We start from the raw sequence: 16,269 nt of genomic DNA, 5'->3' as shown, positions 1-16,269 counted from the left end.
GCAAGTATTTATCGACCACGTACAACATTCCAAGCATTAAAACGGATATTAAGAATGTAAAGCTGAGTAAGACAGTTCCTGCTTTCCACTCAGGGCCTGGTGCAGGGGATAGTCAATTACAATGTGGTAAAGCACCAGGTGTACTGTGAACACACAGAAGGTAGAGCCAGACTCTGCAACGAAGGCGGGAAGAAGGTGGAATCACAAGAGGGTTTTAGAGGTGGTTGGTGAGGCTTGACTTGTCATGAAGGATGAGTAAAAGTTTGCAAGGTATATAAGTAATATTATTGGCTAACATTTAGTGACTGCTTAATATGTATTGTTTTAAACATTCTACATGTATTAACTCACAACAACCCTACAAAGTCAATGCTATCATCATCCTTATTTCACAGATGATGAAACAGACACAGACAGGTTAAGGAATTTGAGTAAGTTCATATAATTTGTAAATACTGGAGCCAGAATTTAAATTTAGGCACTCTGGCTCCAGAATCCACACCTAGGGGTGTGGTTTTTCTTTTTTAATTAAAAACAAATACGTCATACTATAGACAGAAAAAGAGGAGCTATAATTGAAAGTGTAAAAATTAAAGGGTATTAGCAGCAATATACTTGGGAGGGCTGCCTTTTATCTTGATTATACTCTTAGCAATGTTTGGTAGAGAACAATGTTTCCAAAATACTAAGTATATCTTGTAATTTACATTTTGCTTGATTTTCATATATCTTATTTTAATCAAATTGATAACGAGAAATGCAAGTACCTCTTTGTATGAAGACATAATCCTTTCAATAGCATCAGCTCCAGAGGCCAATAAATTTCGAGCAGTAGTAAAGGCTTCTGTCCGTTCACTAACCATAGCTTGTTTGGGGCCATCCTCTAGATCTAAAAGCAAATTACAAAACTATTGAGTTTTTCAAGTAACTAAATGTTTTATTTTATACAGATGAAATTGTGGCCAAAACAACCACATGTAAATTTTTCATTAGTACCAGCAATTTCCTAGAAATTTAATGAATTATTGAAAATACAATATTTGTACAAAATTTAATTTAAAGCTTTTGTTTCATTATTTTTTTAGAAGGAGACTTGGAACAAAAGTAAGTCTATAGGAATTATGACTATTTTCATTTAGCATTCTTTTAACTTTTTCCAAATTCAACTCCCTGCCCTTATTACAGCTAGGCAAATACTATGGATTTGGTCAATAAAATACTACTAATAGGAATACAAGCAAATATTTCTAGTGTAGTTCCTTTAATAGAAATGCAAGTCAGCTGACCCTCATAATCCAGCCTCTGTCTACCTGTTTCAACCAACCCTCACTCTACAGTCTAGCGGCAGCCCAAACATGCAATACTCTATTTATCCTCTGCTATTTGCATACATGATTTCTTCTGACTTCAATATACTTCTCTTCCTTCTTTGTCTAGCTCTTTCTTCAAGAGGTAACTCTTTAGTCAAGGTTTCCCTGGAAACTTTGGCTGGCCTTTCCAATGGACTTTAAGTTTCTTAAGGGTCAAGAATGTGTGTTTTATTCTTTATTCCTAGTACTCAGCAGAGTCTCCAGCACATAGTACTCCTTAATGTGTATTGAATGGATGCATGGATGGGATGGATAGATGAATGAACATCCTAAATTACTGTCAATGCAGAGTTACGGTTAAGAGGAGTCAGACTAGGCTTGAATCCAGGCTTTACTACTTATTGGCAGGTAGTAAGGTAAGTAGAACTTGCCACTTATCCTCTCCATGCCTATTTTCTCATTTGTAAATGAGGGAGACAATAATACTATCTCAAACAATTCTATCTCAAAGAGTTGTTTTAAGGTGAAATACAAATGAAGTGTTAGTCTAATCTATGGCCTATAATAAGTTCTCTAAATATTAGCTGTTATTATTTTCTCTAGTTATTATCGCATATCTATTTAATTTAGTCTCATTCTTCAAAATTATTCTCTCCAAGTCATTACTTTAATCTTTCCAACAATTTGAGTCTCTATCTGGCCCGTCTATAGATTATCTCCAAAGTTCTAAATTAAATGCTGAAAATTAATGAAGAAATTAGAGTGATATAGATAGTCATAGTCTAACTTTGATATTTATTGTTCTCTGATTTATCTCAGTGCAAAGGTTTTTTTTCTCCATATCAGTGCAAATATTTAACTTGTGCCCTATTATGACTACCAGATAATTTCATATTTACTTGCTCACAGACAGCTCAGCTGGGTTTGAAAGAGATCCACGCATAATATAAGGTAAAATCCACTCAGCAGATATTTACTGAACACCTAGATATGCAAGAAATTAGGCAAGGTGCTATAGGACATGCAAGGATAAATGTGATTTTCAGACTCTTTCCTTAGGGAGCCTACAGTTTGGTAGGAGAGAGAAGACAAGTTCCCAAATAACTATGCAGGGCAGCCTATGAAGAGAGTTAATGGGAGGTGTTTAGAGGAGGCAAAGATCATTTCTTGCTGCAAGAGACAGGAAATGCTTCATGGAGGAGTAGACTGTGAGTGAGGCCTTGAAGACCACATATAATTTCAATAGATCATAAGTATAGTATAAACAACAGGACAGAGAAGGGAAACTTCAAGCAATGCCAACTGAATGATAAACAGTCTGATCAAGTTACAGCGTGGGTTGGTGTCAGGCACTGATTTCACCCGAGTATGAGAATCACCATGAGTTCATGGGGCCCTTTTACAATAGTCTAGGGGCCACCCGGTGGCCAAGTGGTTAAGTTCCTGAGCTCCACTTTGGCAGCCCAGGGTTTTGCTGGTTGGGATCCTGGGTGCGGACACGGCACTGCTCAGCAGGCCACGCTGAGGTGGTGTCCCACATAGCACAGCCAGAGTCACTCACAACTAGAATATACAAGTATGTACTGGGGGGTTTTGCGGAGGAGAAGAAGAAGAAGGAAAAAAAGAAGATTGGCAACAGTTGTTAGCTCAGGTGCCAATCTTTAAAAAAAAAAAAGAGGACAAATAGTCCAATGTGGTTCCTCCTAGCCCTACTGTTGTCACTGCTCTAGAGGACTCCTTTTAGCCCCCTTGAAGTGAGTGAGTTTCCCTGAGGAATGAAAAAAGAAAGGCTTTGAGTGCTGGTATAAGTGAGGAGTGAAAAATGTGATTGAATAAATAGACTGGAAACAGAATGTAGATATTCTTACATTTAAATGTGTGACAAAATTTAGATAGACACAAAATAATTACCGAAAGATTCTCTGCAAGCTACCAAAATAGTGAATTGCTGAATCAGTTAAAGCACTAAGAATAGTTTTGGCTCATAGAGAATCTGGCTGGTGATCTAAAATAATCATGGGATTTTATGAATTTGGGTTAAAAGCAGTTTAAATAGTAGCTTTTACTGACAGTCTCTGTTAAGAAGTAAAAACACTAGCACAGATGAACTGGTGTTTGACATGGCATGGTACTTTCCACGTCGCTTTAGCAGATTAATGCCTATTGGGTTTTCTTCGTGCTTTTAGCAACAAAATTACAAATAGCTCTGGACAGATTTCATTTGACTTTTATTCTACGGATTGTTCTTTGGAAAGTACTGTGAGAGCAGTGCCGGTAGTATTTTGCCATGCACACAACAGCCAACTGCATAACCTCTGTGAGAAGGGTAGATTCCTCAGTGTCAGAGATATAAATTCATGACCTAAAGCACTCACCTATTTTGTATCCCAGATCAACACATTTTATCTTCCTCACCAAATATTTTGAATACGTTGTCAAAAGTGCCTCACTTAAGGATTTAATATTTAACATTATATCTTCTCATTTTACTGCTATTTTCAGCTCTGCTAATAAAAGGATATATTGAAACACGGTCACATCTGTTGCTATTTCACTGAAAAGGTGAGAAAGGATTTAAAACTAAGGTTATGTAATACATTTGTCAAAACCCATAGAACTGTAAAATACAAAGAGTGAATCCTAATGTAAACTATGGACTTCAGTTACTAATGTATAAATATTGGTTCATCAGTTATAACAAAGGTATCACATTAATACAAGATGTAAATAACAAGGGAAATTATGGGAGTAGGGGAAATTTGGGAACTGAACACTTTCTGCTTAATTTTTCTGTAAACCTAAAACTATTCTAAAGAAAATTGTCTATTAATTTTTTAAAAATTAAAAAAGCAGGCTACCCTTCTGTACTTTTTTCTTTGGAATTACAATCTGAGTTTACTTCTTGTCATTTATGTTTTATCTTTGCCACCTTGACAAATCTCAATCTTACCCTACCTCATACCATATATAAACATCAATTCTAACTGATGATCTTAATGTGAAATGAAAAACCAATAAATTTCTAGAAGATAAAATAGGAGAGGGCCGGCCCAGTGGTGCAGTGGTTAAGTTGGCACGTTCTGCTTCTCGATGGCCTGGGGTTCGCTGGTTCAGATCCCGGGTGCAGACATGGCACCGCTTGGCAAACGCCATGTTGTCGTAGGCGTCCCATGTATAAAGTAGAGGAAGATGGGCATGGATGTCAGCTCAGGGCTAGTCTTCCTCAGAAAAAAAAAGAGGAGGATTGGCAGTAGTTAGCTCAGGGCTAATCTTCCTCAAAAAAAAAAAAATAGGAGAATAACTCTATGACCTTGGGTTAGGCAAATATTTCTTAAACAGGACAAAAAAAAAGCACTAACAACAAAGAAAATGATTGATAAATTGAACTATATTACAATTATGAACTTCTCTTAGACACTTAAGAGACTGAAAAGGCAAGAATAGAGTGGGAAAAGAGATTTGAGAGTGTGTGTGTGTGTGTGTGTGTGTGTATCTGACAAACTACTCATTACAGAATACACAAGAGCTCTACAAATGAACAAGCAAAAACCAGATAAGCCAGTTTAAAAATGAAGAAAAAACTTATCGGTACTTCATAAAAACGGCTATCCAAGTAGCCAATAAACAAATGAAAAATGCTTAACCTCCTCAGTCATCAGAGAAATGCAAATTAAGACTACAATGAAGCACGCTTATACACTCATAAGAATGCCTAAAAGGAAAAAGACTCACATCAAACATTGACAAAGATGTGAAGCAACTAAAAATCTCTTACGTACTGCATGATACTATTTATATAAGGCTCAAAACCCAGCAAATACTAATGAATGATCGGTAAAATGCCTGCCTTTGCTGTGGCATGGGGGCAGGGGCAGGAGGAAGTGGGGATGGGAGTAGGAGGCTGAAGATGAGGATAAGACTGCGAAGGGGTTTCTGGGATGGGAGCTTCTAGGATGAAGGTAAGGTTCTGTTTCTTCTCAGTGGTGCTTACGTGTATGGGTTGACTTTGTGACAGTTCACTGAGTGGTACACTAATGATTGTGCCGTTGTGGGCATGTATGTTATACTTTAAAAATTATAGCTCCTGACACAAATAGCTAATTACAGCTAAAAAGTATGTCTTTGATATGTACTGATAATTACTGTGACAATAATTGGTCAACAAGAGAGTAGTCATATGTAAACTGACCCAAATACAAAATTATATTTCAACAATTTGGCATTTGAATATGAGACATACTCCTGCAGCAGGAGCTATGGAGATCATCTTGTTGGAAGTACATTTTAGGAATAAAATATCACCCATGTTATGAGGGTTATGGTAGAGTTCAGTTCCATTCCTAAGAGTGCTTTCAGTTGCTACTTCTGATGTGCCACCTCACGTTAGCAGATCACCAACATGTGGACGCTACTGGCAGTGCTAGTGGCTTAGGTGCTCTCTTCACTGCCTGTCAGGTGTCTGTGATAAGGTCCGGCAGAAGGGACCTATAAGTAGCTTTCTCTGGCCTTGCCCAGAACTGCTTTTGATATGAAGAGAAGAAAAGTGGCCTATAACATTAAAAAATTGAGATACAGCTCCCAGGTAACTATTTTCTTGACATAATTTCAGTCTTTCTCTTAATACAAAGCAAAGAAAGGGGTAATGTCCTCTAAGAAAATATAATAGAAACTATATATAATTAACTATTTCAATGCCTCTATTTCAAGCATTAGCTCCCACGATTGCTTGGTCTCAAACTAAGTCCCTTATAGACTAAGTTCCAATATAGCTAAATGGAGGTAGCGTGATGAAGGTAAGAAAAGTAACACACTAGGAATCACATAATGTCTTCTATCCTTAGTGCTTCCACTAACCATCTGTGTGCCCTTAGGCAAATCTGGGACTCCAGTCTGGATGACCTCTAAGCTCCTCGTCTGATGTGAAAATGGCATGATTCCACATGCAATTTTGTAATGTGAACTTGAATATAAACATAATCCTGTCCTAACCATAAGATTTCACTTGAAGTTGTAGGTGGGTGGTATAACAAATCTACTACAAAACTATTTTTCTTTTCTCCTCCAAAAAAACTATGCAGGCTCTTCCTCCTATCTGCACTTTTACCTCTGACTTCCTAATCACTTTTAAATATCTTGCTCTCTTAACAACAATAATCGTGCCAGCAAATGTCTATTGAGCATTTTCGATGAAGCAGGCATTGTTCTAAGTTTTACACATGTACTCTTCTTTAATCCTCCTAACAACCCTGCTATAATTTCTCCCATTTCAGAAATGAGGAAATGGAAGCACAAGAAGGTTAAATGACTTGCCCATAGTCATAGCCTAGTAAGCAAAAGAGTAAGCATTTGAACCCAGGCAATCTGATGCCAGAGCCCACATGGTAAGAATAGAATAAATATTAACAATGATCCACCTGAATTCTTACTACTTGCTGAGAACTGTTTCAAAGCACATTAAATACATTATATACAATTTCATAATTCTGTAAGATATATATTACTATACCTATGGTTAAGAGAGGAAAACTGAGGCATATAAAGTTTATGCAAATTTCTCAAGGATGGATAACTACTAAATAGCTGAGTCAAGATCTGAACAGTGGCCTGCTTCTTTATTGTATTGTCTTTTTTTCCTCTATCCTACTTTTTCTCCCTTTTCTCTTTGCCATTCTTCTCTCATTCACCCACTTTTTCCACCTATTTTTGCTTTAAAATATACAGTATCATGTATTTAATTCATCTCTAACATAAGGGACAACTCAGGGCATAAGTGTAAATTAAGACTGAAGATTAGATTAGAATATATGATATGTAATTCCAAGACCTAAAGCCTCAAAGATATATCATTATTTAGAAAAAATAATTTTGTATGAGTAAAATGCTAACAATATTTTCATGTGTTAAATCATTGTAGGTCAAATGTCTTTAGTAAATACGTACAAACATTATAAGCGTATATATAGTAACATTAGAAATTACAGAAGATATTGAAGCAGCTTCTCATAATAATGCTGTCATATGAATTTATTTTTTTCCTCTATGAAATTCTTATACTGCTTCTCTTTGTATAAAATCCTCTTTTGAAAAGAAGCTTTAAGAATTACTTTATTTTACTTGCATCACTGTGATTATCATAATTTCAATCTGAAATTTTAATGTTGTTTCTTTAATTTAATATGATATTTTCAGGATTTATTTTTAAATATCTTATTACATCACCCATAGAAATAAGATTGTTAGATTCTTTGCATACACTGTTTACTTCTTACTGGTCTCTGTGGGGTTAATTTGTCACCATTAATAGCTGCATTTTCTCTGCTCTATGTTGAATACTCTGGGGTTTTGTAATAAGACCAGTGCTTCCAAGCACTAAGAGAACTACACCATAATCTTGTCATTGGTGTTGTCTCTATACGTTATATATGAAACTTTTAAAACATCCATATACTTAGATCCACTATGAATATCTGATAATTTTGTTGTGTCTTACTAAAACTAATCTCAAGACCATAAATTTTTGTGTCATTTTTTTCTCCAATACTTTTTTGAAAAAGCAATTTATTTTATCTTATAATGAAAGGATTATGTCTAAAAATACTATTACTAACAACACCTTATTCAATATAAACTTTTTAAATGATTTTTTAAAAAATAAAACTTTGAAAACATAAAAATAGATAAAATTCAGTTTCCCAGTGGTCTAAACACAGTATTAGACAGTTGAGTTGTGGAGTATATTTGGTATATCTATAGTCTTATCACATGGGATTGACAAATTCCAATTTACTAAAATGAACAATTTTAGGGTAAGAATGACTCAAATTTGACAATTTTTTTTGTAATAATTGGTTAAAGCATTGAAGCACTGTTTCAAAATATTAAAGTATAGGGTAATTTTTTTACTTGTTTTTATTAGATGACTTCAAACAAATAATTCTTAATTCTACACCAAAAATAGCCGTAAAATAGTGTGAATTCTGTTACCTTATTCTCAGTGTTGCCTTTTGTTTCCTAGGTAATAATTGTCACTCTGTATCAAGAACGTCAAGAGCATGCTCTGTACTTTATAAACATTATTCTGTTAAATCCTCCCAACAGTCCTCTGAAGCAGCCTTTCCAATTCTCGTTTTACAGATGAGGAAATGGAGGTTCAGAGTTTAATTAACATGACTAAGAGGATACAGGCAGGAAGAGGGAAAGCCAAGAGTTGAGCAAAGCTCTGTCTTACTACAAAGCCCATGCTTTTATTTAGTTACTTCAACACTAAGGCCAATTTTGACCAAGTGGTTTTTAAAGAGAAGGGGGAACGTTAAATTTTGGAGGAAGAGCAGAAAATGCTGCTACTTTAATTAACTCCCCTTTGTCTCTGCCCATTAAGACCCAAACTCCCATCTCAAGTATTACAAAACGTTTTAATATTGTTCTTGTTGTCCTTATCTTTCTTAGTTATCCCAAAGATGAAAAATGTTGGTAAAAACCACTGGGGTGGTGATAGCCAGAATTAGACAGGGGCAGCTTGACAACCCCTACCCCCACAATGCCACCAAATCATGCTACATAGGAGGTTTATCTATGTTACCTACAAGTAGAGGAGATCTTGTTCCATGGTGTGAAGCACTTCCTAAAACAATATTCCTAGTTGCCTAATGTAGTCAACCAACTCTTCAAATCACAAAACAGGGCAGATCCAGTTACAGAATATTTATAGACTAAACACATGGGATGTGCAGAACTGAAGTTTAAAACACATGGAGAGAACTTACACTGCTTTTCAAGATATTAATTTGAAATATCTCACAACTGGAAAGGACTTTTGAGCCACTTATCTCCTTTCACATTGCAGGTATTATTATTGGATGTTGCAAAGTCTGCCTCTGTTTCTGACCATTAATGACCACAGAAAAATGGCTACATATTCAGTTTCACTCACACAAAACCAGCAGTGACACCTTCAAGAGAAATAATCCTAAACATATATTGAAGATTAAGCATAAATGTCATTACCACCATCTGCAAAGCCAGTTGCAGTGATAATAGGTACAGCCACCATAATCAGTCCACTGCTGCTCCAAACATACTTCATCAAGAACTGCTCTATCATGATGTACCACAAACGTTTGGATAAAATGAGGTTCATCTGATCGGCTAAAGCTTTGTAACTTTTCTGGAGTTGCTTCATTTCCACCTATAGAGGGAAAAAGAGGCAAGAACCCAGCATAAGTTATAAAAGTAAATATTGTATGTCTGAAGGCTTTCTTTAAAGATAGGTACACATTATTTTGTTTTACTTAGTATAGTATGATCTATGATTCTAACAACTAAAAAATACAGATTAATATAAGAATGAGTCATTATTATTTAATTTGGTCACACCTATACTATTGAAAAAAACCCATGATACTTAGTAAATATAAAGTACATGTCAGTGATTTATAATTTTTATTTCAAAATTACTTGCATGAGGTTAAAATTAAACGATATTCTATAAGACATGAGTAAACAATGTTAGAACTTTATCCTTCTTGATCACACCAAAAATATTTGAAAATAAACACATGACACACATATGTGTAATTAGATTCCATTTTCGAACTAACTCAATTTGCTGGATTTTGTCTTAAATGCCGGAGGCCTACAGCATGCTATAATTTAAATCACTGAGTTCAATGATTCAAGAAGAATCACAGGTCAATATGACTAATACAACATATAAGGCCAATTTTCAAGGGGGAGTAGAAGTCCTAAATTTGCTTTAAATTTTCTTCTTCAGATTCCTACTACTGTAAACATTTGTCTTGATAACTAATGATGCTTCAAAAAGTAAAGAATTCTGCTTGGGAATTAAAATACCATTTCAACTTAAGAATACCTGAATATTTCATTTGTACTAAGTCATTTGTATTAAGATTTCAGATGCATCACCTTAAAAAATTTGGTCGTATTTAATATTCTGAGGTTACTTCAATGCTCTGGAAGTTTATGTAATTAGGCTAACTATTTTAGGGATCTGCTTAATGTCGAAAATCTTTAGTATTCAGAAATAACGTTCTGAAATTCCTTTTCTCCTCCTCATTTCTTCTCTAATCTTAGCTTTTCTCTCAAAGCCAGACAAAATTTCATTTCACTGCCTCTTTTTATTTGTGTCAAACATGGGCTGAACATTAACTAAGAGTTGGAAATGCCATTTGTGAGACACACTCTCCTGCACTTCTTAGGACTGAGGACCCTCCATTGCTGACCAGACATGCAAAATTGTTAAACTTGTCTTTCATGTAAAAGGACAGGGTTTTTTTTCCTCTTAAAAACAAAGGGCCCTCAATAATAACAACAGGAGAATACCATCCTAAATTTTCCATCTCAATGGACATGTGTTTACTCAGTTTCCAAACACATTTTCTTCTAATGTTCTACAACCAATTAGGATTTAAGTTTTAAGAAAATGCTTCAGAGATAATTCTGAGCATGTTTGGGTAACTGAGGCTAAGTAGACTGAGTGCTGAAAATTTTATTCTCATGAAACTTTAGAAAAGTTTGCACTCTATAATTCTTTAACAACTTGTGAGTAAAAAGGGTAAGGAAGCATACATTCTAGTACAGGTTTAGATGTCATAGGAGTCTAAAATGCTAAAGAAGCGGGTCCATCAACAGTACAACAGATGGTATCTAGCACTGCAGTGGCAGCTTGAACAGTCTCACATTTCACCCATCATCTTAATTTCTATCTTACCTTATGTCCTCTGTAAAAGGCAATTTCTTCAACATTGGCTATAATTCTGGAGTGCACATATCGCAAATAGCCTTTTCTATGAGCTTCTTCAGCCGCCAATTTACCAAATTTGGGAGAGCAGGCTTTCAACACTTTAGCAGTGGCATATACCACAAGCCCTGCTAATAGGGTGGGCCCAATTGGGCTAGCTCCTCTGGATGTAGCAGTCTGGATGAGCGGATAGGAGGTCAGGATTACATCTAAAATAGGTTTGGTCAGATTAGAATACAAGTGAGCCACAGATTGGGAGAACATCATAATATCCTCAGTAAGAGACTGGTCAGGGTTTGCCAGCCTCCCATCCATATTGATCACCTTATAAGAAGTCTGATTTGTAAAACAGGTTTCATAGGCATGGCCTACTAGGCGAGTTCTGAAGGCCAAAGCCAGTTTGCACTCCAGGTACCTTATCGCACTGTTCACAGAGGTAGCAGGGATGGCAATCATAAGCCACTTGAGTAATTTGATGATGAAAGCCAGTTTGCACTCCAGGTACCTTATCGCACTGTTCACAGAGGTAGCAGGGATGGCAATCATAAGCCACTTGAGTAATTTGATGATGAAAGTCCGAGGCTTCTTTTCCACAATGCTTTTCACGATTTTTCCATCCAGACCAGCCACATAGATAGACAGAAATGTTCTCGAGATTAGAGCCACCGAGTGGAGGCAGAGCCACCCTGTTTCAGTGGTCACAAGTTTTGGAAAGAGAATTTTCCGAAGTTCTAGTAGCTGTTTGAAAAAATCTGCATTCACTCCAGGCGAAGAATTTTTACAAGTGGTCTCGGTGCAATGCAGTATTTCTCTGTTCTCTGCAGTCGGGTAAGCTGCTTCTTTTCTCTTCCTGTGGCCAGATTGCTTTAAACGCTTGCTAATGATGGGATAGAGGGTTTTCAGAGCATATGCCACAGCCCCCAGGCAGGCAGCCCTTTTAGCAGCGCTCGATCTGGTCCATTTCACTCGATCAGCTGCTGCATTTAGCATATGTGTCATTTTCCCAATTACCCAAACCGGCTTCAAAAAGAATTGGTTTTAAAAGATCATGATCCCCCGGAATCCCCAGCAAATGTTTCAGAAAGTCCTACAGCGTTCCATAGTCCGCAGCATTTCTTCTCTTCTTTATTTAACTTTTGCTTTTGTTTTTTTCAATTTTGTTCTGCTGTGACAGGTGCAGCGGAGCTCAGACTCCACCGCACCTACTGGGGATGATTCCCTCAGAAGCTCAAGCTGCACGCAGCCGCCCCAAGCTCCTCCCTCACAGGCCCCTCATTGGCTGTGAGGATGGTGGGACCTTGGAATCCTCGCCGCTTCCCTTTGAACCTTGAAAATGAGGAGAAAGCAAAGCGAATTACATCCTTAGGCAGGAGTCCAAAGAGTTAAATGTCTATTTTTGGAAAGGTCGAATCAGGGCAGCCGCGGGAGACAAACCTGCCCCAGCTACTGAGCATGCTCAGCGTCACTTAGAAACGCACAGAAGTTTCAGAATATACATCACTCCTCTAAGGTTTTAGTAGATACCACAAGGGGAAGAGCGGAAAGAAAAGGAAATTTCCAAGCGCTATAAAATGAGATGAGGGAGAAGGAGCTAGGGAGATGAGGGAGGAGGGGCAAGAGGACCAACATGAAATGAATGTGAAAAGGATATGGAATGAATGTGAAAGGGTATGGACTGAATCTGAAAGGGAGAGAGAGGAAAGGGACAAGCGGGAGGGACACTGGAGAAATCAAACTATCAAATACTTAGATCTGTTTTTCAGTCCCATTTTATTTTATTTTTTCTGTCTGTGTTTCTCATGAAGTCCCAGAATCTATCAGACAAGTCGTAATTGAGGGCATATTTTGTAAACAAATAGGAGAGAAGTCTTCTGCATTATAGAAAATAGTTCTTTGCTATATCTCCATCTCTATGTTTACTTGTCCTTACAATAAAAATCTTCCAGCCCCACAACTGCTATTTTTAGCAATGGAGATCTGATGCACTGGTATTTATTTACAAGGTGACTATTGAATAAAAAAGAGCAGTGTTTCACTTCTACCACCCTCTTGTGTCCTTTAGATAGTTGTTACTTGGAGGTGTGTGACTTTATAACCTGAAGTTAACCATTTGGGAATCCAACTGGAGTTAGATGGTGGAAATAGCTTCTCTGGGACCTTACTTCATGTTTTGAGAGTTCTTTGTCTTTTGCAAACTTTTGTTTTGCTTGTTTTGTTTAGGCTTAGAGATAATCTATTGGCTACTTCCCACTTTGGTTATTTGATTCACACAAAGAGTGTTACAAAAATTTTCCCTACATCCCTAATGGAGGACTTAAACTGCTAAACAGTCAAGCAAAATTCTGCATACTTTTAAATATGTAAAATGTTTAGGTAAGGATGAGTGTGTTTTCGAATATGCAAAAACATTTTTGCTTCCCCACACCCACCACCCCCCACAACATACATACACATTTCTAGTCAACTGGAAGCCTGGGAAGATATGCATTAAATTAGAACAGAGGTTGGCAAATTATAACCCAACCAGTGGGCCAAATTTGGCCCGCCACCTATTTTTTTATGGCCCTTGAGATAAGAACAGTTTTTACATTTTAAAATGGTTGAAAACGCATCACAAGAATAATAATATTTTGTGGTGCATGAAAATTACATGAAATTTTTATTTCAGTGTCCATAAATAAAGTTTTATTGGAACACAGCCACACCCATTTATTTATTTACTTATTTTCTATGGCTTTCAAGCCACAGAGCCAGAGCTGGATAGATGAAACAGAGCCTAAAATATTCACTATCTGGCCCTCTTCAGAAGAAGTTTGCCAACCCTTGTGCTAGAATATAAAACCTGTTTCAGTGTTGAATGATCTTCATTATTCAGTTTACTGTGAATAAAGAACTATTCTCCTTTTCATAAGTAACAATAGCCTTAAACTTTTAAAACTCCTTTCCCATGTACCTATATGAATTTCAAGAATCATCACAGGTCTCTTTTCACTTGTTTGCATTCAATTCAGCAGATTGACTAATACATGAGTGGCAAATTCATGCAAATTTCTTTTATAGCTGGCCATATTAGCAGCACAATCTATCATTCATTCCATTGAGACTTTCTAAGTCTGTATGTAGAGATCATAGTGTTATAGTGGTTATTTTCAAAATCTTTTATTCCTAATCTCATGTTTTTCATGTGTCAAAGTAAGGATCTCTTACCCTTATAAACTTTAATTCTTTATGTCACATCTCCTGACTGTGACAAGACAGGTGGAGGGCCAGGGTAAACTTAGCTGGGGGTGATAGGAGGATGTTCAGCCAGGCAGAACACGTACACAGAGGGTTGCACCGGTCAGCAAGCAGCTGGCAGTCGAGGCAAGTGGCCTGCATCACTGGCATAGGACAGCAACATCAGGGGAGGAGCAGGTCAGTGGGAAATCTAGAAGCAAAGAAGGTTAGAGATCGAATCAGGCCTGCACTTAGTTGTAGGTAGGTCAGTTTATCAACTGATAATGAAGCTAGGGTATAGGAACAAGCTTTTATTGGCTTGAGTGAAAGACTTGTTAGAATGAGGAAAATAATCAAGATAGAAAGACAGAAATTTGGTTACCGGAATTGTGGTGCAGGGAAGGTTGGAGGCCAGTTACTAGAACTGGGGAAAAGGTTAATGTGAGATTTGACCTAATGATGAGCCACTTAAGTACAGATGTAACTATCACCATTTTAATTCCACTCCCACCCTTCACTCTACCCTACCCCCAAGAGTCAGGGTTGGTCCTAGCATCTGAGACCAAGCTCAAGACTTCAGGGAAGGCAGAGGAAGAATTCAAGATGATAGGAAAACAGATACATAATTCCAGTTGGAAATATATGCCATTTAAGTAAGAAACTAAGAATGTCAAGGTACTTCTTTCATTTTTTATATTGCCATGCAATTAAAGCAGAAAGAATGCTAATTTAGTTTGAATTTCAAACTAGGTGAGAAAAAAAGAGTGAAAAAAAGTCACTTGTTACTATAGTAAACATAATTCAGCCTAATTTCCACTCAATCTTCTCAACTTTACATGTGTTTATATGGGAAAGCATTAAAATTTTTCTTAAGAGAGGAGAAATAATCTTAAGAAAAGATCTTGAAAATGAATGAAAGTTAAAAAATAAGCAATAATTATCAAATTACTCTGTTCTCAAGTGTGATACTCTCAATGTCAGTGTCACAGTGGACATTACCAACAACCATGGAAGAACAGGATTAAATAGACTTTATATATATATTAGAGACTATATATATACACATATATTAGGAAAACTACATGCTTTATAAACAGTAAAACATTAGAAATAAATTTTTATAATAAAGAGACCTACATATATAAGTATATGAATAAAAATGTATAATGTAGATAATATGTGTTATGTGTTTAGATAGTAAATCACCAGAGAGTAAATAATTTTTAGCAATAAAGATAAATTAAGGTTTAAGATTTGGGATGCATTTGCTGAGAAGGATGCATTTGCTAAGTAGTATTTTATCTGTGCTGTATTCCTTTCTTGAACTGTTTCCTGACCCAAGAGATTACCTAATTGCCCCACTGGCCCTAAAATAGCACAGCATTTGACTCATTATCTACCAGTCATGCTAGCCTTATTCATGTGAGCCACAAACACAATGAAGATGAGATCTTAGGTCAATATTTCATCTGTTACAAATAACCACCTAATAACTGGTTCATAATGAAATGTCTTTTGCTGTGAAGGAAAACCCAGCAAATATCTTGTCTGAGGCTGTATCTCATAAGTTAATCTTTCCTTAGCCTAATTTACCACTTCCACTGCCTCTCTGTGACTGGAAAGAAAGCAGTGACTCTAGTCAGAGAGAAGACACGGTTCTATCCAGCTCCCACTTCTTGACTCTTCTCAACAGATTGGTCAACCTGTCCTTTATGTCTCTACCTATAGAATATATTTTAAAAGGTCAGTCAATCCTCTATAAAATTATTTTCCCCTTCTAGTTAATTTAGTTAATTTGTACCTGTTTCAAAATGTTGAAAGTAGGAAAGGCTAACGCACTGGGCCATTGCTTCTGACTCGATTGTATGGTTTAGTTACTGAAAAACGATGAGCTACTCCATGACGAAGACTAATTTGTTCTGAAATGCTATACTCACTTGGTTTAATTCAAACCAATGATAGATATACTTTGGTGAATTTTTGTGA

The 16,269-nt window shown here is 36.5% G+C and overlaps 1 protein-coding gene across 1 annotated transcript; it reads right to left on the bottom strand.

Annotated features, from left to right (window-relative positions):
* Nucleotides 1-767: 767 nt before the first annotated feature.
* Nucleotides 768-12,066, bottom strand: LOC124232634 (ATP-binding cassette sub-family D member 2-like; the record flags this gene model as incomplete). The annotated part of the gene is made up of 4 exons (XM_046649581.1): nt 11,573-12,066; nt 11,038-11,482; nt 9,315-9,495; nt 768-889 (listed from the first exon to the last, which is right to left on the bottom strand). Coding segments are annotated over exons 1-4 (1,242 nt in total), but the record flags the coding sequence as incomplete, so codon positions are not given.
* Between the last annotated feature and the right edge of the window lie 4,203 nt (nt 12,067-16,269).

Source organism: Equus quagga, unplaced genomic scaffold (assembly GCF_021613505.1).
Source record: "Equus quagga isolate Etosha38 unplaced genomic scaffold, UCLA_HA_Equagga_1.0 HiC_scaffold_8965_RagTag, whole genome shotgun sequence".
NCBI lineage: Eukaryota > Metazoa > Chordata > Mammalia > Perissodactyla > Equidae > Equus > Equus quagga.
The sequence above is the reverse complement of the archived record's forward strand: the minus strand, read 5'-3'. Positions and strand labels throughout refer to the sequence as shown.